Source organism: Barbus barbus, assembly GCF_936440315.1.
Source record: "Barbus barbus genome assembly, chromosome: 29".
In the NCBI taxonomy this organism is placed as follows: Eukaryota; Metazoa; Chordata; class Actinopteri; order Cypriniformes; family Cyprinidae; genus Barbus; species Barbus barbus.
In genome coordinates, this window is record NC_136757.1 from 15,321,457 (window position 1) to 15,347,521 (window position 26,065).

Sequence of the window (26,065 nt, forward strand, 5' to 3'; positions counted from 1 at the left end):
ATTTCTGTGAAAACCATACTTTTTCTGGATAACTTGAATCGAACAGCTTTTTTTGTACAGTCACTTTTGATCAATTTAAGTATCCTTGTTGAATAATTTTTTTTTTTTTTTTACTTAACCAAAGCTTTTTGTTTTTTGCTTATTCATAACAAAAATAATAAGTAAAAACATTGTGTTCTCTATATTGGTATAAGCCCTTAAAAAAAAACACATTGTTTGACAACTAACATTCACAGATCACTCATTTCTTCATCCCATTGGCCATTTTGTTTATCCAAGCAAGACATTTTGACAAACACAACAGACTGCAACAAATTGGTCAAGTCCTATGAATGCAAGGATTTCTGGCAGCAATACTAGAAGTCAACAGTTTTCACACTGCCATCAACCATCTCCCTCAAACTCAAATTTTTGAGCTTTGACTCATTTTCATTACGACGACTAGCTTCAGGCCGGGATCAGCAACCTCGGCGATGACATCATGTCTGTTTGTTTGTTTATTCTGAACTTTTCAACCCCAAACATCTGAAAAGCTTAAATGTGTTGATTCTGCTCATTACGTGACGTCCCTTGTGGCTTAATTGTGGTTTATTTATTTCTAGCAGGGAATTAAGCGATGATGTCAGAGCGGACGCAGTAGTGGTTGCAGGCGGTTTGTTGACATTAAAGCAATGTTTCTGGTTGATCAAATATTTATGCCTTTAGAAGATTCATTTGTTGAAAGTCTTACATGAATGAGCTTCATTTAAAATTGACAAATTCAATGGGAATTTAACGTAAAATCTTTGTTTCTCTCCTCAAAAATATTAACAGCTCAAGCTTTAAGAGATTTTCGCTTTCTAGAAGGTAACGATTCTTAGTGTTGAGGAAAATTACTGTACAATCAACATGTCAAAAAATCCTTCTGCCAATTATGACTAAGAACCACTTGTGTTTCAACATTTCATGGTTTGTGGATGCACATCAGGAGAAGAGGAGGCAGCGAAGACTGTGTGTCCAATCAGTGATGTCACAAGCTTCCTTGCTACATGTGACAACAATGGATTCTGCCGCTGTGGCTCAGCCAGACCCCCAGGAGACTTTCCCACGAGCCAGATTGCCCCCCCCCCCCCCCCAACGTTGACATCAGCAAACCGCTCACCCAGACGACGCCATACATGCTGTCTGCCATCTGCCCTGTACAACGAAAAGCGTGATTCGTCCGTGAAGAGAACACCTCTCCAAAGTGCCAGACGCCATCGAATGTGAGCATTTGCCCATTCAAGTCGGTTATGATGATGAACTGCAGTCAGGTCGAGACCCTGATGAGGACGACGAGCATGCAGATGAGCTTCCCTGAGACGGTTTCTGACAGTTTGTGCAGAAATTCTTTGCTTATGCAAACCGATTGTTACAGCAGCTGTCCGGGTGGCTGGTCTCAGATGATCTTGGCGGTGAAGATGCTGGATGTGGAGGTCCTGGGCTGGTGTGGTTATACATGGTCTGCGGTTGTGAGGCTGGTTGGATGCACTGCCAAATTCTCTGAAAAGCCTTTGGAGACGGCTTATGGTAGAGAAATTAACATTCAATTCACGGGGAACAGCTCTGGTGGACATTCCTGCAGTCAGCATGCCAATTGCACGCTCCCTAAAAACTTGCGACATCTGTGGCACTGTGCTGTGTGATAAAACTGCACATTTTAGAGTGGCCTTTTATTGTGGCCAGCCTAAGGCACACCTGTGCAATAATCATGCTGTCTAATCAGCATCTTGATATGCCACACCTGTGAGGTGGATGGATTATCTCGGCAAAGGAGAAGTGCTCACTAACACAGATTTAGACAGATTTGTGAACAATATTTGAGAGAAATAGGCCTTGTGTACATAGAAAAAGTCTTAGATCTTTGAGTTCAACTCATGAAAAATGGGGGCAAAAACAAAAGTGTTGCGTTTATAATTTTGTTCAGTGTAGTTATGCTCAAACTAAAAGTCTAGCTCTCCTTTAGTCACACCTGAGTTTCCTTGAAAGTCCCCTCTCGCTCTCTTTCTTTGAATCACCTTGACAGACTTCGGTAAGGAGACTGGGGAAAGTAGCACAAGGCCAGACATGCTGCCTTCTGTTGTGGAGGACCACAGCTTGCAGAGAGCTGAGGAGTCTGCCCCCTGCTGAAGCAAGCCTGCTCCTGAAGGACGTGAGGAAGAGAGAGAGGGAACCCAGCTGGTCGTGAGCTTTGCGCCTCAGCATTTCACTGCTTTCTCTGGGCTAAAGGTGCACTCAGTAAGTTGTTGTTTACATTTTGCAGACTCTTCATCTCGGCGCACTCTTATGTTTTCGCTTTATAAAACACCTTGAGCTCTGTAAGACCTCTATATAACGTAAACATGATTATCAATATTTATTTTAACATCAACACCAACACTACTACTAACATATAATAAAACATGTTTGAATTATTATTATTTATTGTCATCATTATTGACATGAAATATTATTATTATTAGTATTATAAATATTATTTTAGTAGTTGATGTTTTTTGTTACTGTTAAATAGTAATATCACTATTAATGACAATAAGCACGATTACATTATTTAGAAGTTTTCCAGAGCTCCAGAGATTCCAGAGATTTTGCTTTACAAATAACGGCCCGGTTTCACAGACAGGGCTTAGACTAAGCCAGGATTAGGCCATAGTTCAATTAGGACATTTAAGTAATTTTCATAAACATGCCTTAGAAAAAACATTACTGGTGTCCATCTTCAGATAAAACAAAGGCACTGATATGTTTTAAGACCAGTCAGTGCAAGTTTATTTCAGTTGAAACCGCTCAAAATTACATTTTAGTCTAGGACTAGGCTTAAGCCTTGTCTGTGAAACCGGGGGGAACATGTAATAATAATAAAAGTTGATGTAATTATTCATTATAATTCAATACTTTGACAATTATTATTAATTAGAATTAAATTATAACTATATTCAACCATGTAAATAAATTATTTATAATAACAAATCATAAGGTAAATTGTAATAGTAGCAGTAGAACTGTGTTAGTAAAGAGCTGTTCAGTTTAGTCTTAAACCCGGTAGACAATTAGAATGTTCTCTAATTCCTGAGTTCCCTCTTAATCGGTTTTAAGAAATACAGTTTTAATTTACGAGTAAAATATCTGTGATATACGTGACTTGAAGAGATGCCCGGATTTAGTTCTACAACATGAATTACACATTACAAATGGTTGTTTATATGTTCAGAAAAATCAAACTTGCATCCTTATGGTAATCCTTATTTTACATATTAAACAAAAATTAGCTATTCTAACTCATTATGAATTCTGTTGGGAACTTAAGACTAATGCACTTTCTAGTTTGACCTACAGATCACTATCATGGCAGTCCAGCTCTACAGTACAGCAAACATGGCTGTTCATGGAAGTGACCAAGAAGGGTCTACTTGTAGGTTACAACAAAATTTCTAAGTCTTACTAAAGTCAAGTCATATTTATATACAAAAGATATATTTATATACAAAAGAACATTTTATTCATTTCTTTACGTGAAACTTTTAATGAGGAAAAAATGACTGAGTGCAGCTCTAAAGAGAATACGAACAAAATATGATTTAGAGAAAGCGTACAATGAAACCGAATGGGTCTTATGAACAATTAGATTTTTTTCCTCCTAAACGACATTGCTGATAGTATAACTAAATCAGATCAAACCGCAATAAAGACTTGGACATTTTATTCCTCACAAAATGGGGGGGGGGGGGGATGATACGGTTGAGGATTTCAGTTTCCTTTCATTTAAACTGTGACTCTCTCTGTATGATAGCTGTATAAGAGAAAACCAATCATAAACCTTTACACTGTCTTTGGCAGCACTGCTAAGATGGACTAAGCTCTTTTTTCCATCTCTTCCTATAGCTTCATCTTTCTGCCCCCCTCCACAGAGCAAAACACTTCCTTCTGCCTCTCTTCAGAGCTGTAAAATGGGCTAGGGCTGCGTCGCTGAGCGAGAAAAACATAACACGAGCTGTTGTGCATCAGTCTCGCTGACGGCTGATGCGTTTTCCACACCAACAGCCCAGATTTTGCCTTGGGATAATATATCTTGTCACTTAGTCAGGGTGTAGGATTATATCCCATCAAACAGTGCATCCTCAACTCTAGCTGAGCTGACTCACAGCAGAAAACAGGCCTGTCCATTAAAGACATCTATACTAGCTGACACCTCCCAACCATTATGACACTATACCGCAATCCCAAGCATCTTTCAAGCCCTTTCTCTCCCGTCTTCCAAATGATGAATTTGACAAACATGAGAAAAAGCCAACTACTTTACTTCTTTTGAGTTTCATTGTTTTCAATGCTGGGTGAATTATTAGATGCTAAAAGCAATAAAAAAAGGATAGTTCACCCAAAAATGAAAGTTTGCAATTATTTACTCATCCTCGTGTTGTTCCAAAGTAGTATGCTGCCTTTATAGGCATTATTTTTCCATACAACAATAGTTCACGGTGATTATGGCAGGCAGAGCCCCAGTAAATAAAATAAAAATCCATGACTGGTGAGCTATATTCTTCAGAAGCTTTGTGTAAGAAACAGATTGAAATTTAACTCATTATTCACATGTTCAGTTGCGTGTCATACCCAAATGTGATGCATCTAAATACACTAGTGTTGAAAAAGTTGGGAAGATTTTATGTTTTCAAAAAAGAAACATTATATGCTCCCTGCAATTATTGAATAAAAAAAAAAACATTGTAATACTGTAAAATATTATTGCAATTTAAAACAACAGTTTATTATAGTAAAATATTTTTCAAATGTAATTTATCATTACATTTACTCCAGTCTTTAGTGTCACATGATCCTTCAGAAATTATTCTAATATTCTGAGATAGTAGTCAAGACACACTCATTAAACACTTAAGAAACAATTATTATTATCATCAATTTTGAAAACAGTTTTGTTGCTAAATATATTTGTGGAAACCGTGATCCTTCATGAACAGAAAGTTTAAAAGTTCAGCATTATTTTTAAAAAGTAAAGACAATCAATAAATTTACAAAGATGTAACTTTTGATGAATGTAATATATCAAATAAATAAATAAAGGTATGTCTTACTGACTCTATATGTACTGTATGTGGAATGAGATTTGAGAGACGCAGTGAAGGGAACATTTCCCAGTAAAACAAATAATCTAAATTTCTTACACAAAGCTATCATTCATCTTCAGAAGACTCAAAGTATTGTGTACAAGTCATATAGACTACTTCTGTCACTGTTTTATGGTGTTTTTCTGTCCTTTTGGTTTAAAGGGGTCATCAGATGCCCATTTTCCACAAGTTGATATGATTCTTTAGGGTCTTAATGAAAAGTCTATAACATACTTTGGTTAAAATTTCTCAATGGTAGTGAAAAACAACACCCTTTTACCCTGTCAAATACAGCTTTTTTCAGAGCAAGCTGTTTTCTTGCATGCCGCTTTAAATGCAAATGAGTGCAAATCACCCCGCCCCTCTCTTCCAAGCCGCTCTCTGAGAGACGGTAAACTTTAGCCACATTCATCATGAAACTTGCTAAATAGCATGTTATTAGGAAAGGTGACTTGCAAAGATCCATAAAAAAACCCTTTACTCACTTGGATGGGGGGCGCATTCCCTTCAAAAACAAACGTAATCCACTGCGTCTTCAACGGCTCAGATGTCGGGAGTAAATGATGACTGCTATGTTCATTATTACATCCAACAATTAAACACTTCAATCGCTTAGGAGTCATTCTTGTCTACATCTGCTCCGGCATCAAAACAATGGCAGACTGATGACAGCTCATTCTGGGCGGGTCTAAGGTAAGACACCAGTCCAGTCTGTGCTGAAACGTTACTGTCAATCAAACAATCGTGGGAGGGCCTGGGTCTGTGTGACGTCACACAGACAAGAAGCTGAGAACGGCTTGATTTGAGAAAGGGGTAATGATTTTTGCAGATTTAAAAAAACACTGGGTGGATTTTTATCATTATAAGGTGGTTGCGTACACACTGCCAATAAACATTTGTGTTCAAACAACATGTGTCCGATGACCCCTTTAAGAACACTATGAACTGTTGTTTATTAACAACAACAACAAAAAAACTACAAGTTACTGAACATAAGATATTGCTTTTGTTTTTCACAAAAAAAGTAACAGCATGCTTAAAATTGCATAGGCCTAAGTAAATATAGAGATGTTCTTTTTTGTGTTATCCCTTTAAATGCTCTTTAAACATAGTTAATAAATCATAACATGCCACAAATAATTACTAGTAAAATTAGCTAGCCCAGCATGAATACACTGTAAAAAATGAATCATGGGTCTTGTAATTTTCATTTAAAAAATTAAGGTGATAATTAAAAATAGTGAGTATATTTCATTAAAGAAATTGTGATTCAGTGTTGTATTGAAAATATTGAGAACTTTTTATATAATAAAACCAAGAGATGTGTTTTCCTCATTTTTTTAAAGGAAACTTAATCAGTTTTGAGGCTTGAATTGAGGAACTGATTACAGTAAAAAAAAATTAAGGAAAGAAGGATGCCTATTTTTTTAAGAGAATTAGCTCAATTTTGCAGTTTTATTTTAGAGGTGATTGTTAGTTCCCAGCATGCTTTGCATATGGCTGGATATGGAGAGTAAATTCTGAAATTAAATGCTATTTTATGTGTTTTTGAGTGAAGGGAAACATCTATTAATGTTTAATGTTCAGTTGTATTTGACATTTGAAAGAGTTTCTGTTATGTTGAAGTTTCCATTGTGCAGTGCAATCATTACCATTGTGCAGAAGAGTAGCGCTTATGGTTATGGAATCTACTCCTATAAGGCATCAAGCCTTGTTCAATGAGCAGCAGCTTTGGTTGTGCTAGTGCAGTACTTTCCAGTATTTTTCAAGTATTTTCCTACTTGAGCTGTTTGGCTGTATACGGTCTTTTAAATGTACAAAATAACTCAAAGTCAAATACAAACAGGCCTCACTTAAAATCACAGACTTTTGAGAATCAATTTAAAATAAATGAGCACATTTCACTAATTATATTAAATTAATTGTGTCATAGGTTAATTAATTTAGGAGATTTTACATGATTTATTCAGGTAGATTCCATTAAAAAACCAAGCCTTAAAACTACTCAAAAATATTAAGTGTAATATTGTCACCATAATTTTTTTAAGGAAATAGCCCATTCCATTTTTTACAGCGTAGCAATAGCTTAGCTGAAGATGAAAAAGCCTAAACCTGGTCAATAACAGGGTCAGACAATCATAGCTCAAATTGTGAGATCTTTAGCATGATGAGAACAGAACAGTCCTGGGGTGCCATAAAGTTATAAAATAAATACAGAACTTCCTCAAATGTAGCAATAACCCAAAAAAGTAGCTTCCAAGGCTACTCGGTAAGAAATCTCATTCAAAACTGTGTCAACGATATCAAGACAAGGTCATTCAATCACCACCTGCTGACAAGGCGAAAATATGCTTTCTAGAAGCAGCACGGCTTTTATAAGGCATTCGCAAGCTCAAATATACTATAAAATGTCATAACAGTGTAGGTTTGGAAAAGTACTTCTCATAACCTTTCAGCAATATAAGGTAATATCTGAAACAGCGGTGTTGCATTTAAATATAAAACCTTCTACTTATACAGAAAACAAATACAGGACTTATTACAAGTACTTGACATGTAGTAGTTCGGGTACATTCTGTAATAATTTCAAAATAAACCCGTTCTATTTTAAGGGCATGCTCTAAAAACTGTACAAATAATTATAAGGTCAGGAAATGTATTCAATTTTCTAGGCTAATTTCCATGCTAATATAATTTGCTCTGTGTCCACATGGGATTCATCCGGCTCTGAAATGACTCTGCTGTCTTTAAGCATGAGGATGAAACTGCCAGTCAGAGTAGACAGAGTTTGAGAGAATGTTATCAAATCATACAAACTGTCGGCGCAGTCAATGCCCATGTCAATACAGAGAAAGTTTGATAGTTTAGGGAACAAGAAGCAAAGCAGTGGATGAAGTAGGACTCACTTCCACTGAGAACACGACTGTATAAATTAGTTTATTCTCACGTCAACATTGTCATGACTGTATTTCTTGGCATGCTAGCTAGCGATCACAGTAGTTTACTTGGTACTCTGCAAACTCATTTCATCAAAATGCTTCAAATCTGGCTGAAGCTGTGCTTCTGTTTAACATAGTAGAACAATTCTGTTTAACATAGTAGAAAATGAGCACTGATGCTCCAAAATAAATTCTCAGAATAGCACAATATACTTATACCACACATACAGAAAGGGTGCAAATCTCTGTAAACAAAAACTTCTTTCCATCAATATACCATCCATCTTTATTTACATGATTTATGATCCATCATCATTTGACATGCTTGCTGCTTTTTTTCTATGTGTCTAAGATTCTGTTACTAAATCCTCGTTTCTTTTCAAACTTTCAGCCAAAAGTTCCAGTTTTATACATTAAATGTTTTTTTAAATGTTATTAAAATGCTTATTTATAGACATGTAATAGCTTTTCCTTGCATATATTCGTAATATGTCATAAACTGAAGCACAAATGACTTGAGTGACATTCTTTCTTCTGTGGAACACAAAAGATGATTTGGTGTATGGACCAAAAAAAATGGGAAGACGATTTAGAAATGATCATCTTTTTTGTTTCACAAAAGAAAAAGTCATTGACGTTTGAGACAACATGAGAGTGAGTAAAGGATGAAAGAATGTTCATTTGTGGTTGAACTTTCCCTCTAAGGAACTATAAACAGTAAGCGCTGAAATATTTTTATAAAAAAATATGAATTTAATATCTCTGCAGTGCTGACTAATTTTTGAAGATTTTAAATTGTTTTGAATTGTTTTTGAAAGAATTCTCATTTATTTGATCAAAAATACAATAAAATAGTAATATTGTGAAATTTTATTACAATTTTAAAATAATTGTTTCCTATTTGAAATATTTTAAATGTAATTTATTCCTGTAATAGCAAAGGTGAATTTTCAGTAGCCTTTATTTTAGTCCTCAGTGTCACATGATCCTTCAGAAATCATTCTAATATGCTGATCTTGTGCTCAAGAAACATTTCTTATTATTATCAATAATGAAATCAATTATGCTGCTTAACATTTTTGTGGAAGCAGTGATACTTTTTTGATGAATACAAAGTAAAAAAAAAAAAAAACAGCATTTATTTGAAATATATTTTGTAACATTGTAAACACCTTTACTGTCATTTTTGACGAATGTACTGCATCCTTGCTGAATAAAAGTACCAATTTATTAAAAAAAGATATATATATATATTTCTAATATGCATGTTCTTGTAGTGCCGGTGAAAATATTGGCAGGCAAGTAACAATCTGAACTACAAGTATGATTGGACCAGCAGGAAAAAAATTATTGTTGAGCTCTGCAAATCAGTTCATGTTCATGAAACAATTGGATGATAATTTTGTGGTTTGTAACAAGGTAAAAACCATTACTGAATCATTAAAGTGGGCATGTAACATTATCCCCCCTGTTGAACCATTCGTGTTCACAGTGCATCTGTGAAATTAAGACTAGAAGCTGCAGTGAGGAAAAGATACCTGAGGGGGGGCTCCTTGGGATCTCTTCCAGGGGTCCGGTCAGTGGAGGCCTCCAGGGGTGAAGGCAGCAGATTGAGGCATGATGCAAGGGATTGACTGGAATCCTCCCGTGAGGCTGTAATAGCAAATGAAAAAAATGAAAAAAAAAGCTTCTGGGTGAAAATAAGCTTCAACTTTATTTGTTGAAATAAGTTGAATAACAAACATTTTTGTACAACAAACAAAATTTTGTACTTTGTTGGGTCGCCACTTGTCCAATGTGTAATCTGGGTCCTGAAGCAAAACCAGCTGAGAACCACTGATCTAGGGGAAGTTCATGCCAAAATGACTTCATGCACAGACACTGCGATATTTACTTCTCTTGCAAAAAAATACTGCTTTAGTAAATATCAGCAATGACATTCGCAGTGTTTATCTGTCTAGAGGCTTTGCCTGTGGTGCACGTTAATGTGTAGCGTCACATGTGCTGATGTAACTCCTCGCGAAATATCAGAACATTTGGAAAATTAAGATGACGACATGACTAATTCATAACTGTATGCGTGCATAACTTTAAGGTGTAATATTTTACAAGGTATTAAAATCGGAAGACTTGCCCAAGTCTTCTTCAGCTAAAGCTAGGAGGGGATAAGATCTCATCTTTTTTTTATCTAAGGGAAAAATAATTTCTTCGAGCGATTCAGCTATTATAAGAATGTGTAATGTGTATAAGAATGTGTAATTACTATAACAAGATATTCAGAGTTTTAACAGCATGAATATGAATGAGAGATAAACATAATACATGTTTGAGAGTCTGAAGCAAAAAGGAGAGAGCAACTGGAGTCTGGTAAAAACATACCATGGTGAGGTCGCTGGTCATCAGAGAGGTCAAGATCCAGCATCAGGTCATCCTCATCCAACTCAGAGGAGCCAAGGTTATTCAAAACATCCTGGAAAAGGGAGAAAAACTATCATGCAAGGGTCAAAATAAAACATTTCTGCTAAGGAGAGCTCCGTGAGTATGGTTCATTTTTGCACTGAATGCCATAATTCACCAACAAATGGTGTTACGTAGTTGCACATAATTAATGAATTTATACTTAAAAGAAAATAATATAGTAAATATGCATTATTGGTATTTATTATTTCCAGTTCTTACTGCAAAAAAACACATTTTTATTGATTTAGATTTATAATGAAAAATGTAAATTATATGAATACATTATTGTATTTATTGTAATATTTTTAAAGTACATAATTTAGTAAAAAGAAAATGTATTTATATATATATATATATATATATATATATGAATGACCAGGCCTATAGGGGGAAAAAAAAGGTTCTTACTCTTGAGACCTTGTATCCATACAAGTTGAATATTTTAGTAGCTGTGGCATATTTAGAATCCATTTTAATGTCTCTACTTTGCAGTTAGAGTGACTAATGACTTTCTTAAATTAAGCTCAAAACTCCAGCTGCGTGTCATGGACTCTTTTTTAAAGCAAGATGACAAAAGAGAATTGAATTTGATTAACAGACGATTCAACAGCAACCTTTCCACACATCTGACTAAACAGCGCAAAATTCCACTGTGCACTCAAGAAGCAGAAAACCTGAATATAGCTCAAACCAAAGTGGGCTTCTGGGTGATGCTTTTCAAAGTGTCACACTGCCATCTTGTGCCCAGCATGTAAAAAACACCTTAGGATTGAAAGCTAAAGGTAAGAAAATTAACACTAAATCAAGGTTGTTTATTCTAACACACAAGCCAGACTCAGAAAAGCTCTGTATGGCGTATTTCAAGCTAATCTTATTTAAAAGTGCATGTAAAAGACAAAAAGGCAAAAGAGCAGCTATTATGTACTATTAAAGTGGAAAAGAGCAGCTCTGTGGCTAATTAAGCAGGACAGAGCAAAATACTGGATAGTGCATCAGAACAGAAAAGTGCCTTAACTTTGACTTTGCTAGAAATTAAAATGTCGCTGGGCACCTAATTAAGACTCTCAGGATATGAAACGACCTGGCCTTTACCTCTGTGAAATATTACGATGCCAAATGACAAAATGAACATAATGCATCACTACTGTTGTAATCTCTGTAAGAACATAATATTGATGAAGTGAATAGCCTTATTCAGTGACCTGTTCAGACAGCTTATTTAGATATATTAAAGAGGAACAGTGTCATGGTTCATAAATGTCCTTGTGAACATAAACGGCCGAACACAGGTTGTTTATGTGCATATGCATGCAAACTGTCTCAATCAACAAGGTCACTAATCACAGCTATTGACAACAGAAGCACAAAGGACAAAAACTGCCAGTGCTCGATAAAAATGTCTGCGTGAAAGAAAAAAGAAAGAGGTGATGAAAAGATAGTCTTTTTTTTTCCTCAAGCGTTTATTTCTGAGGGATTGAGGTGGTGACAGAGAGCTGACATTTGGTGTGACTCACTCTCCATCTCCTGATGTTCAGATTGATTTTTCTGATCTTTTCATGTCAGTGTCAAGAGAAAACATACTTTACTTATTAACAAAATATCCTACGGCCCTTGACAAAAAGGCCAAAACAGTTCAATGGCAATGTAAACAGCTTTTCCTCCGATTTCCGAAATCACTTTTAAAAAATATCCCTGTAAGAAAATAAACACAAACACTATTTGAAGAAGCAATCTTACAGGTTTCACTTTAGCAGGTTATGTAAGGATACACCCTAAGACACATTCAGATCCGGAAATCTGTGCTGCTACCAGAAATTCTTATGACACGTCAGAAAACATTTGCACAAATATATCCTAGGGATTAGGAAATGGCCCGAGCTGAACTCGGGGCGCCCGCACTTATGATCCACTACAAGATGTGTTAAGAACACGTGCCTCTTGGTACAGTAGTGAGATACTGAAATAATTGTAGGGAGAAATGGTAAAAAATTAGACATGATTCAAACGGATGTGGTACTGTCATGAACGCATGTCGAAGACTGACACGGAAGAGAAGAAATTGTTAAATAAAGTCATTATTTTTGTTTTCTTTGCGGACAAGAACTATTTTCATAGCTTAATAAAATTAAGGTTGAACCACTGATGTCGCATGGAGTATTTTAAAGATGTCCTTACTACCTTTCTGGGCCTTGAACGTTGCATTGCTGTCTATGGAGGGCCAGAAAGCTCTTGGATTTCATCAAAAGTATCTTTTATCTATTTGTTTTCCGAAGATGAATGAAGGTCTTACGGGTTTGGAACGACATGAGGTTGAGCAATTAATGACAGAATTTACATTTCTGGGTGAACTATCCCTTTAAGTCAGTAGTGATTATTTTTAGTTGGTGCCGATCATTGGTGTTTTATCAATAACATTTAAGAAACAACCCCAATTAAACAAATATCATCGAATTTCAAGTCTAGGCCATAACGTATTGAGCAAAATAAGGCTTATTGATTCAATAAGGCACCTTTCTCATAAGTGAAACTAAGGCCCTTAAGGCACATTCAGTTAACCAGCACTGGCTGCTGCCAAATGTTTCATTCATCAGCAAGACCAAAGTCTCCTGCTCTACAATATAAAGGTTCAAGCTAAAGGCAAGCTAAAAACAATTAGGCTGTATCAAACAAGAACCATCTTGATGCAAATGAAGCTGCAAAAGGCAAAACCAAATTACCGAACAACACTTATGTGATTTATAAGCATGTTGGCCAAAGATTACAGAAAAGGGAAACTACAGTAGTTCCTCAAATGTTAATGTTTGAAGAACACAGAGAGCAGTAACTGGCATGCTTCCCTTGAGAGCAGTGAGCATAACCACAATTTCTAACTATGACAATGGAATACTTCCCTTTTCCTGCCTGTCTTTGTATTTACATAAAACGTTATGTGAGTCAGCCCCATAAAAAGTATGTTAATGAGCATTTACATTCCTTGGTGATTACAGCGTCAGCTTAGAAAAATCTACAAAAAAAGACTTTAAAACAGAACACAAACACAAACAATATTTCTTTTTTTAAGAGGGCTTAAAATAAAAATTAGTAGGTAGCAACTGTCTTTCAAAATGGAACATTCAGAAAACAAATAATTTTCTTTTAAATAAATAAATATCACTGTTATTCATGCTTAGGTTCATTTTGAAAATGACTCACGCTTCAGTGAGCGAGTCAGTTATTAGACCAATTCATACAAACAACTTGTGAGTTTGGGGCATGTTTGAGACTGATTCATTAAGAGCCGACTCATTCAGTCACAAATCGGACATCACAGATAACAATGTTCATTGTTCCGTGCAGCTTGCACAACGCAAAACGCTGCCCTTTCTCTGAACTTGACGGCACCATGGAAGAGGATTTTCCTTCAAAATCCGTTTCATCTGTCAATTAAAACGTAGGCTCACATATCCATTTATCTTTATCTGGCACCGCTTCGATAATACAAGAATCTGGATCCTCAAAGTCACCCAAAACATACAACACGTTTCCTAAGATTTCCGATTTCTGTTGACAAACCTAATCAGACACGCTGCCTTCAGGATGTAGCCTCATCCAAGAACAACTGCCAAACAGGATAATGTAAATGGAAAGGCCAGGTCAGCCCAGCCAGAGTAAAGGTAACCCTCACTCACAAATTTTGCACAGCACATGACTTGATGACAAATTAGCAGTGGCACTTTAGCAAGCATTAAAGAACAATAACACAGGATGTGGCGTTTTCCTCCGCTACGCTGGAAAACAAGAGCAATTACTTTGGCCTCAAGCTGTGCAGGTGCAGGCTACATTACTCAAAAACAAAACCTTTATAACTTTATAGGAACTAGCCAAAAGTATGAGCCATTGTTTTACAGGACTAATTAAAATAATATTTTCCTGTAAGGGGTTTGTCTAAAATCTCACTCAAGCTTAATTCTTTATCTATCACCAATGACCGGCACCAGCTAAAAATAGTCACCACTAACTTTTTTTAAACCATTCAAAAGTTTGGGGTCAGTAAGGTTTTTTTTTTTCTTGAAGGAAATTAGTTTCATTCAGCAAGAACGCATTAAATTATACAAAAGTGACATTTATTTATAATGTTCCAAAATAATTCTATTTCAAATAAATGCTGTTCTTTTGAACTTTCTATTCATCAAAGAATCTTGTATTACGGTTTCCACAAAATATTAAGCAGCACAACTGCTTTGCTAATATAAAGAACATTTCTTCATCTCCAAATTCATACATTAGAATGCTTTCTGAAAGATCATGTGATGCTGAAGTCTGGAATAATGGCTATTGAAAATTCAGCTTTGCCATCACAGGAATAAATTGCACTTTCAAATATTTAAAATAACTGTTCTATTTAAATATTGTAATAATATTTCACAATATTGCTGTTTTTCTGTATTTTTAATCAAATAAATGCAGTTTTGATGTGCATAAGAGACTCCTTTCAAACCATTACAAAATCTTACCAACCCCAAACATTTGAGTAATAGCGTACATTTATTTTCAAAAAGTGTAAATTTTCAAGAAGCAAGCTCCTAGTCCATAGAGATGGGTTAGTATGTTGACTATCCTGTCATGCAGCTAATAACTACTTATGAGGTCGACTAATTAATATTTTCAGCACTCGTGCATTTAAATAGAGACACAATTTTTAAGTATTTGAGTTTTAGCATGCTGAAAGTGTGCAGTAACAATGTCCCTTTCAAGGAAAGTCTGTTCACTTAGTAGCGATATTTGCAACGCCTTCAGGCAGCTATTTCGGGAGTACAAGGCAAAGTCGTATCTACTTGAATGGGGAAATCTGGAAATCTCAAAAACTGCTTGCCACATCACATATTTCAAATAAACAAAATCTGACAGAAAACTGTAAATAAAATGTAGTTTTTTTTTGTTCAAATTACATGAGAAAAAGCTCATATTTCAAGCTGGCCCATCCAACGCGCATGTGCTATCAGTCCTAAGCACGGGTCTCAGGACGATGATCATTTCTATGGCAAACAGAGTTTCTAATGGCAGCTGGGGAGATGTGATGACTTTAACTGGCTCTCTTATTTAGAAGGCGGGACTTAATCCACCATAATAATGCAAGTTGCGTTTTCTCCCATTCATAGTCATTTGAGTGCACCACCTTTGTATATCTGAAGTCTTTGGTAGCACTTTATAGCATGCTAACAGTTAGCACTGTACATATATTTGTTCTCACTGAAAACACCACTACAGGAATTAAAGAACTGCTTGTGCTCGACCACACCACCTTGAACAAACTTCAACACAATCACTGTTGGACTTCAAATAGCCTGCTGTGAACAGTGCTCCTGTCATAACCCATAATCCACAGGTTTATTGTGAGGTCTTGTGAAAAGATTAAAAGGACAATATTTTTCTGGAGTCTGCTTTTAATAAACAGATGGTGGCTTTAATAAATACTTGGCAGTACAAAAGGCTGTTTTATGTTGTGAACTAGATATTTCACAAGCACAGTATTTCTAACGAAACTGAACTTGTGAATGAGGAATGAGAATCCATGAGACCCAGTGATTGGGTTAAAATGAAGCATCACAAAAGACTCTCTCGCACAGTAGCTCAGGACAGAATGCTCGGGGTAGATTCACAGCAGTGTCACACTTTTCCATTTCGTAATTATTGATCTAACTGCACTCCACAGCATATTCAATGACTTGGAAATTCTTATATCTTTTACCTGCTTTAGGCTTTCCAATTACATTTCAGAGTTGATTCGACAGTCCTTTTTTCTTCAGGGCAAAGTTCTACCACAATACTGACTCACCAGAACCTGGACCTTTCAAGTAATGGTGTATTTATACTACAATCAGTTTAACCCTCTTTAATACAACATCTCTCTATTTAATTACACATTTGACTTTCTTTGTTCTGGGGAACATGAAAGCATGATTTTTTTTCAATATCTTGCCCACCCTTTTTCAATATGATGAATGTTAATGAGAACTTGGGTTCATTACTATACACAAATACATGCATTTAATAGTATACAGTGCTGCTTGAAAGTTTGTGATCCCTGTAGAATTTTCTATATTTCTGTATACATATGACCCAAAACATCATCAGATTTTCCTGAAAGTAGACAAAGAGAACCGAATCAAACAAGTGAGAGAAAAATATTTATTTATTTATTGAGAAAAATGATCCAGTGTTACATACAGTCATGGCTAAAAATATCGGCACCCTTGGTAAACATGATCAAAGAAAGCGGTGAAAATTAATCTGCATTGTTAATCCTTTTGATCTTTTATTTAAAAATTTCACAAAAATCTAACCTTTCATTGGATAATAATTTAAAATGGGGGAAAAACCTCATTATGAAATAAATGTTTTTCTCTAATACACTTTGGACACAATTATTGGCACCCTTAGAAATTCTTATGAGTAAAATATCTCTGAAGTATATTCCCATTCATATTCACAATTTTGAGCACTCCAGGATGATTATGAACTTAAAATTATCCAGCCATGGCTTCCTGTTTCACAGAAATATAAATAGGAGGGAAAACAAATCCCAAATTCCCTTAATCATCCATCACAATGAGAAAAACCAAAGAATATATTTCTGATAATTCTTCTGCAGCAAAAGATAAATGAGCTTCACAAATTAGTGAAGTGGCTTTAAGAAAAGAGCTAGAGCAGTGAAAATTCCACCATCAGGGCAATAATTAAGAATTTCCAATCAACAGAAAATGTTATGAATCTGCCTGGAAGAGGACGTGTGTCTATATCGTCCTAATGCACGGTGAGGAGGAAAATTTCAGTGGCTAAAGACTCTCCAAGGACCACAGCTGGAGAATTGTATGAGCTTGTAATGAGCTTTTTAGCAGCAAACACTCAAGATGGGTTTGGTGAACACAGGGATAAAAAGTACCCCATGTGTACAATGAAATATTGTACAGTATGAAATGAAATATTGTGCTGTATTTTTGATGTTGTGGGCCTATATTTCTGCTGGAGGTCCTGGACATCTTGTTTAGACACATGGCATCGTGGACTCTATCAAATACCAACAGATTAAAAAAAATAAAAAATAAAGTGACGGACTCTGAAAGAAATCTTATAATGGGCCATGTTTGGATCTTCCAACCGTACAGTAATCCAAACACAAACCTAAAAACAACACAAAAATGGGTCACTGAGCACAAAACCAAGCTTCTAATATGGCCATTCCAGTCCTCTGACCTGAACCTTGTAGAAAATGAGTGAGGTGAACTGGAGAGAAGAAGCACCATCATGGAGCTGGGAATCTAAAGGGTCTGGAGTGATTCTGGATGAAGGAATGGTCTCTGATCTCTTGTCAGGTGTTCTCTAACCTCATCAGGCATTATAGGAGAACATTTAGCATTTAGAGCTGATAAACTGGCAAATGGAGGTTTCAAAAAGTATTGAATAAAAGGGTGCCGTCAATTGTGGCCAATGTGTATTAGAGAAAAGCATTTATATATAGCATTTATTCATAATGATATTTCCTCCCATTTTAAATTCTTATTATCCAGTGAAAGGTTAGATTTTTGTGATTTTTTTAAATAAAAGATCAAAAGGATTAACAATGCAGATTAATTTTCACAGTCGTCTTTGATCATATTTACCAAGGGTGCCGATATTTTTGGCCATGACTATATCTGTGCGTTGCAAAAGTATGTGAATCTTTGCTTTCAGCATCTGGTGTGACCCCCTTTTGCTGCAGGAACTGAAGGTAAAGTTTCTTGTAAATGCTGATCAGTCCTGCACAATAACATGTAGGAGTTTTAGCCCATTCCTTAGTGCAGAACCACTTAAACTCTGTGATGTTGGTGGGTTTCCTCCTATGAACTGCTTGCTTAGGTCCTTCCACAACATTTTAACTGGATTAAGGTCTGGACTCAGCCATTCCAAAACATTGGAATTTAAACTTCTTCTTACCATTCTTTGGTAGAATGACTGGTGTGCTTGGGGTTGTTGTCTTGCTGCATGACCCACATTCTCTTCAGACTCTGTTCTTAAACAGATGTCCTGACGTTTTCCTTTAGAATTTGCTGGTATAATTCAGAAGTCATTGTTCCATCAATGATGGCAGGCTGTCCTGGGTAAGATGCAGCAAAACAGACCCAAGCCATGATACTACCACCACCATGTTTCACAGATGGGATAAGATTCTTAAACTGGAATGCAGTGTGTTCTTTTCTCCGAACATAATAGCTTCTCATTTAAACCAATAAGTTCTATTTTGGTTTCATCCATCCATTAAGCCTTTCTCCAATAGTCCTCTGGCTTGTCCACATGATCTTTAGCAAGCAATTTTCTTTTTGGAGAACAGTGGCTTTCTTCTCGCAACTCTGCCATGCACACCATGGTTGCTCAGTGTTCTCCTGATGGTGGGCTCATGAACATTAACATTAGCCAATATGAGAAAGGCCTTTAATTTCTTAGAAGTTACCCTGGGAACATTTGCAACCATACAGACTATTGCATGTTCTGCTTTGGAGTGATCTTTGTTGGTCGACCACTTTTCGGGAAGGGAACTGGTCTTGAATTTCCTCCATTTGTACACAATCTGTCTGACTGTGGATTTGTGGAGGCCAAACTAGTTAGAGATGGTTTTGTAACCTTTTCTAGCTTGATGAGCAACATCATCTCTTTTTCCGAGGTCCTCGGTAATCTCCTTTGTTTGTGACATGACTAACTTCCACAAACACGATCAGACTTTGATAGATCCCTGTTCTTTGAATAAAACAGGTCACATACTGACATTTGATAGCCATTGCACTGACTGAAAACACCTCTACACAGATGGACTCTAATTTCACCTATAAATTATCTGATAATCCAAGAGATTCACATACTTCTGCCACTCATAGATATGCAATATTGGATCATTTTCCTGAATGAACAGATAAAAAATATATATTTTTGTCTCAGCTTGATTGGGTTCTCTTTGTCTACTTTCAGGACTTGTGCGAAAATCTGATTATGTTTTGGGACATATTTATTCAGAAATATAGAAAATTCTAAAGGGTTCACAAACTTTCAAGCAGCACTGTATATACAATAGATTACGAGAATTCTGAAGTCATACAATAGTTTATTTGTGTTCATCTCTTTTTGTGTCTTTTTGAAGCCTGAAAGCTTCAGTCCCCTTTCACTGTAATTGCATCAAAACAAACAACCAGTACATGATTCAAAAATATTTTGTTTGTGTCACCGTTATTGTATTATAATTTAGACGCTATTACAGTGTCTATTCATATTTCAGATTAGTTTTTACATTTATATTTTTTCTCCATAATAACTCTGACTTGTGTTCCACAGAAATAGAAAGTCATACAGGTTTGGAGTGACATGAGGATGAGCCAATGATGACTGAAATTTCAACCATACCTTTAAAGATTACATTTTGCAAAACAACATTTGGATTTAATAAAAAAAAATAACAGGCACTCCACATATTCAGGCACTGGAATCTTCTACAGAGGGAAAGTGACCCATGGATACTGGCCCTGCTGACCTGCTGGGTAAAATGGTGTGAGAGGATTTGCCTGTTTAATTAAGCACTGCGATTATATCGCTGGGTGGGAATTTAATCCCTCGGAAAGACGCACTGAGAGCCTACATCAATGGTTTTACAAGACAGTCATGCATTAAAATCAGCTGATTGACTGATTTTTGAAAATGTGAGCTTGAGCAGTGGAAGGGAATTATACTTACCAGGCTGCCCAGTTTGGAAGATGAGGAACTGGTTCTCTGTTTGGATAAAGTGCTGCCCTCCATGCAGTGAGGATCCCTGAGGTTGAGGTGAAGTCTAGGTCCTCCTGCACCCTCAGAGGCCGACCGCAGACGTCTCTCCAAGCGCATCACCTCGTGGTACGGGCTCATGCTGCTGCACATGGACACTGTGAAGGATACAAACATAGATTAGGGAATCATATCCCTCAAAACAAAGATTTTAAGAGTTATTTAGTATATTTCTTCGTTATTTCATTATTCTATACATAAATACACACACACGGTCATTCAAAAATTTGGGATCTGTAAGATTTGTTATGCGTTTTAAGAAGTCTCTTATGCTCATCAAGGCTGCATTTATTTGATCTCATTCACAAAAGCAGTAATATTGTGAAACATTTTAATACTTTAAAATCTAATTTATTTCTGTGATGCAGCAGAAATAATTATAAAATAGTTTTTTATTATCAATGTTGGACACTGTTGGGCTGCTGTGTGGTTTGTGTATGTATATACTGTCATGACAAAAAGTAAGAACACCCTATTGAATTCCATGGTTTTCTGTATCAGGAGATGATAACAAATGATCTGGTCCTTGGAAAGTCATAAAATTTGGAAATAAAGCCTCAGATGAACAATTTAACATGACATATCACACCGTGTCATTATTTATTTAACAAAAATAGTTGTATTATTCAGTTGCCTGTAGCTCCACTTTTAGCAGTAATAATTTGAAGTAATCATATTCTGTATGACTTCATCAGTCTCTCACATAGTTCTGGTGGAATTTTGGCCCACTCTTCTTTACAATTTTACTCCACTTAATTGGGGTTTGTGGGCATTTGTTTTTGCACGGAGTCAGGATGATATCTGGACTTTGACTGGACTGTTGCAAAACCTTGATTATTTTCTTTTCAGCCATTCTGTTGTAGATTTGCTGGTGTACTTGGGATCATTGTCCTGTTGCATGACCCAATTTTGGCCCAACTTTAGCTGTAGGACAGATGGCCTCACATTTGACTCTAGAATACTTTGGTATACAGAGGGGTTTATGGTCGACTCAATGACTGTGAGGCGCCTAAGTCCTGTGGCTACAAAACAATACTAAAATCATCAGCACTCCACCAGCATGTGAGACTTTTGGTACGAGGTGTTTGTGCTTATGTGTTCTTTAGGTTTTCACCAAACGTGCTGCTGTGCATTATGGCCAAACATCTCCACTTTGATCTCATCTGTTCAAAGGTCATTGTTCTAGAAGACTTATGATTTGTAAGTGGCTTTTCCATTTTGGTTTTATTTTTGTTAAATAAATAATGACATGGTGTGATATGTCATGTGTTGTTTAAGACCTGCCAAGGATCAAATATTTATTTTGTTCCATTACCTATATACATATACATGGCATATTTTAGTTTTTTCAAGATTCTTTGATGAATGAAAAGTTAAAAAGAACAGCGTTTATTCAAAATAGAAATCTTTTCTAACAATAGAAGTCTTTACTAACACTCTTATCAATTTAACATATTAACATATATTTATCAATTTCTCTCTCAAAAAAAAAATACTGACCCCAAACTTTTCAATGGTAGTTCAAAAGATTTAGCCTATATTTTAAATAAATGCAGCCAAGAAGAGCGTAACAAACTTCTTTAGAAAACATTAAAAATCTTATTTATCCCAAACTTTTGAACTGCATTGTATATAATATTACAAATATGATCATAAAATACATATTTAAAATCAGTATCTAAAAAACAAATATCTATAAAATATTTACTAAAATAAGTAATTAATAAATATTATGTACAAACATGACATCTGATCTGAATGGTAGTGTACATAAGACATATGAACATATCTATCCAAGATATACACTTTATATATAAAAGGCTTGGAAGGTACACATGAATGCCTTTAAACGGCAACTGTGAATTGCACTTCTATTGAAAACAATATTCAAATGCAGTGGAAAAAATAAACATGGAAACCACCTTGTTATCAAGTTTCCTTCCTTTAACTGAATGATTCACATTTCTACAGTATCTTGCTGTATGTACAGAGACAGATCTCACTGGACTTTAAATTAGGCTGTAAGTCACAATCTGAAGAACAGGCTATGTAAAACGCATAGGAAAGATATTAAATACACAAAGAAGTGTTAAGCTTAGAGCACAAACTACAACTCACACACTGCATCAGATTTGCATAAACTAAATTTAGTTTCTCTCTTAAACTAGATATTAAAATCTAAACATGAATAACAAAAATAAAAAGAAAATAAAACATGCAAAACATAAACTGGCTCAAATTTCCAGCATATCTCAATTAAACAAAAAGGGTTTCTGGAAAACTTGTTTTGCCAAAATAATCTGCTGCCAACATGGTAAACAATAGACTTGACTGCATCCAGACATATTTCCTCCTATCTAAAGATAAGTGAGTATGACTAAAAACATCTTAAAATTAAAATGAGCTTAATCATGTACATTAATATTAACGAATGACCCCAAGCCTATAATTGTAAATGAAACCAGTGAGTGTAGAGTTCACTCTCTCCTGCAACAGCATCCGTAGTAAAGCCAATATCAGGTCACAACTAGAGGAAATTCAATACAGCAGAGCTGGTTAGTTTCCCATAAACCTCTAAGCCACAGGCATTCTGGAGCGAAAGCACTTGTAAGGTAAAAGTATAATTTACAGAAGGGAAATCACGTTATAAGAAAACGACAGCCAAACTGGAGCACAAAGCATTGTTTCTAAAGAAGGGGGGGGGCTGTTGTTGTTTTTTTTATAAAAGTTCCCAGTTTTTGTTTGCATGTACAAAAATACTAGTGTAAGCTTTCAGCAGTTCCAGAGCAGTGAAGATCAGTTTCACATTCAGTTTAAGGCTATATGTTATGAAGAGCTTTATAGGTTATTAAATGAGGGCTTCAATGCCATTTTTAAAACAACAAATATGATAGATTAATTCAACACAAATAAAAAATTATGTGACATTAATAGTATCTGAGTTCTGACATCCCTACAGCAGTAACAGACTTCTCAGTTAGCATATTACATGTCTCGCTAGAATACTACCTGCTGATTAGTCAATCACAGCATTTTGCTTTTCAGTATTGTGCATACTGACCCTCTACACAGTATAACTGACTGTTGTTGCCAAAAAAGCTTCTACATATAGCTGTGCTATATGTATATTATGTCTCTCTAAGGTCCCTTCTCTTATAATAAATACATTTCAAGTCACATCAATATTTATTTATTTTGGGAAGTAGCCGTGTAATAAGCAGAAAATCTTGCAGATAGCTGGTGATGTAATTTTTCCCATTTGATATGTAATGTACTAAAACAATCATTAAGACAATTAATTTGCCTGTTGGTTTTAAAACCAGAAATAAAATAAATTAATGAATACATGTAGTATCCATACAGTTTTCAGTTTAAAACTTCAGCACATTTGGTATCATGTGATATTAAAATGTCCATCAAAAGAGCAGTTCATTATCTTGGTGGAAGCAGAAAGTTCTCTAGGAAGTTGTGAGGCCATAAGAGCAAAGAGATGAAATCTCAGTGAAAGATTAGTGAAACTGGTTTAAAGATCAAAGATTAACATGTTTCTGTCATGAAGCAAGTATGTGAATAATTTCCCTCAAAACATACAAACAGAACAGCCTCTATATAAACAAACAAAACAGCAACCGAGTTCACTGACATTACCTGTGTGCGGCTTTCTCAGGTGACTTGGCCTGGTCTCCAGTTTGCTCAGGCCTGATGATCTTCCTGCCTGCTGGATGAACACAGTGTTCCTGGACCGCCTCTCACAGGGGTTTGGATTGGAGCTGCTATCCTCACTCAATTCTGGAGCTTGCTCAATCTCACTGGCCTCTGACTGGTCAGGGTTAGTGTTAGGGTTCAGCTCTTTCACGGTTTGCAGCGTTACAGGTTCCGTATGGGCAGTGGTGCTCTCGCACTGTGTGTTGGCTGTGTGGCTGGTATCTGGCAGTAAGTGCTTTTCCGTGCTGGCCTGGACTGGGGTGAAGGACACCTGCGAGGTAGAAACAGCTTGGCTGAAGTTTTCGGGTGGAGCAGCTGGACTGGGGGCTGGCAAAGCATCCACTTCTGAGACAGAGTCTTCTGTAACGTGAACAAAATCGGATGGTGTTATTGCTGTGGTGCGGTCTTCTGAGATCATGGGCGACTGCAGAGAACTCTCAGCCAGTTCTCCAGGCCAGGAACCTGGGGTACCAGTTTTAGGAGGATCTTCCACAGCATCCTGACCTTTACCCTGGTCTGGGACATTGGACAAGTTCTTGGAAAACCGTTGGTGAGCTGATAAGGACTTGGGCAGCAGCTGCTTCTTGTGTTTGGAAGACCTCTTGCTGCTCACATCATCAAGGAACCCTGAATCATCTCCCTCGTTGGTCCCTGAGCTGATGCAATTAATAAACACGCTGCGATTGGTGGACACTTTTTCGAGGTTTTCCGTCTGAGATCGAGTGATCTTCTTCTTATGTCCGCCAAATCCAAATGAATGTCGTGTCTTTGAGATGCAACCATCTCGAAAGGTGGTTTCAGATCCCTGGCTGTGATTGTCCAGGCTGAGCTGGGTCGGGTCGCTATTTCTTTTGCTGTGGAAGCTGAGGGACGGTGTGCGGAAGAGGCTGCGGCGTTTGCTCGTGCTGCTGGAGCTGGAATTGGTACTGGAAGGAGAGGAAGTGTGGACGCCATTGCCGACACCACCAGAGGAGGGCGAGGAGGGGAGGGAGTCCTGCCTCTTTCGCACGCTACGTCTAAAGATGGGAAGCCTGGAGACCAGGGTGGAGCGGCGTGTCCCTGATTCGCCCATTTAAATTGAGCTCCAGATCAGACACTCTGCAAACAGGTAAAAGGACAAACTCAGAATTAGCATGACAGCCTTAAAGAGACAAAATCAAGATTGTAATGACCGCCAGGCAAATAGTTGCTGTAATTTTGCCAACATGTCTCGCATCTGACAAGAAATTCTGTTGTTTAGAAACAAAAAAACTTGAGGAACCAATTTGTTAATAGTTTGATAAACAGGCTCAGGGAAAGCTGGCAAGACATATTGGAGCCTTCATTAGTTTACTGTCTTTGTTTAACAGTTCTGTCTAATAACTAAAAGACAAATGCTATAATAATTTTCATCTTTCAAACTATGCTGCTGTATAACCAGTTTGCCACTACTCAATATTGATGTCAGATATACTGTGTACTGTATGTAAAATGAGCATTACCTGGTCTTTATTGAAGAAAATATGATTCCCATTGAGCACAGGCTTACTAGATTACTGTTGGTTACATTGTTTCCTTCCTTTTTATTCTTGTTAACAATTTCTTTAAGAATACCACAATTTATTTAAAATAAATCTGTGAAAAATACTATGATTGATGACAGAATCAAGAAGTTTATATCTAAAGTGTAAATCTGTTTATTGAACAAAAAAAATTAAAATTCTAACGTTCAAATTAAAACTGTGTTGAGAGGTGCTGAAATCGCGTTTGGTCTCATACTGTATTGCGTATCTTGTCAGTGTCTGCACTTGCTTGGCCATATTTTGTGATAAACAGGAAAGTGGGTTCAGCTGAATTCTAATAGTGATTTGTTAGACGGGTATAAAAAATAGGTTATTATACTGTGGCAGCCGTCGTGTAAAGCCCTGCTCGTGTGAAGACCGAGGAGTGTAAAGACCATACTCTACCGTGCGACTCCACCGGGCTGGAACACCAGCAGAGGACATAAGTATCGTATTTTAA

At 36.4% G+C, this 26,065-nt stretch overlaps 1 protein-coding gene across 1 annotated transcript in view; it reads right to left on the bottom strand.

Annotated features, from left to right (window-relative positions):
- Positions 1 to 26,065, bottom strand: part of ccser1 (coiled-coil serine-rich protein 1) — a 48,755-nt gene that overhangs the window by 18,756 nt on the left and 3,934 nt on the right. Inside the window, exons 2-6 of the mRNA XM_079384372.1 lie at positions 24,008 to 25,162; positions 20,273 to 20,457; positions 10,457 to 10,547; positions 9,850 to 9,918; positions 9,616 to 9,730 (exon numbers count right to left, since the gene is read on the bottom strand). Coding sequence (XP_079240498.1) covers positions 9,616 to 9,730; positions 9,850 to 9,918; positions 10,457 to 10,547; positions 20,273 to 20,457; positions 24,008 to 25,136 — 1,589 coding nt within the window. The 5' untranslated portion in view covers positions 25,137 to 25,162. The remainder of the gene's footprint in view (positions 1 to 9,615; positions 9,731 to 9,849; positions 9,919 to 10,456; positions 10,548 to 20,272; positions 20,458 to 24,007; positions 25,163 to 26,065) is intronic.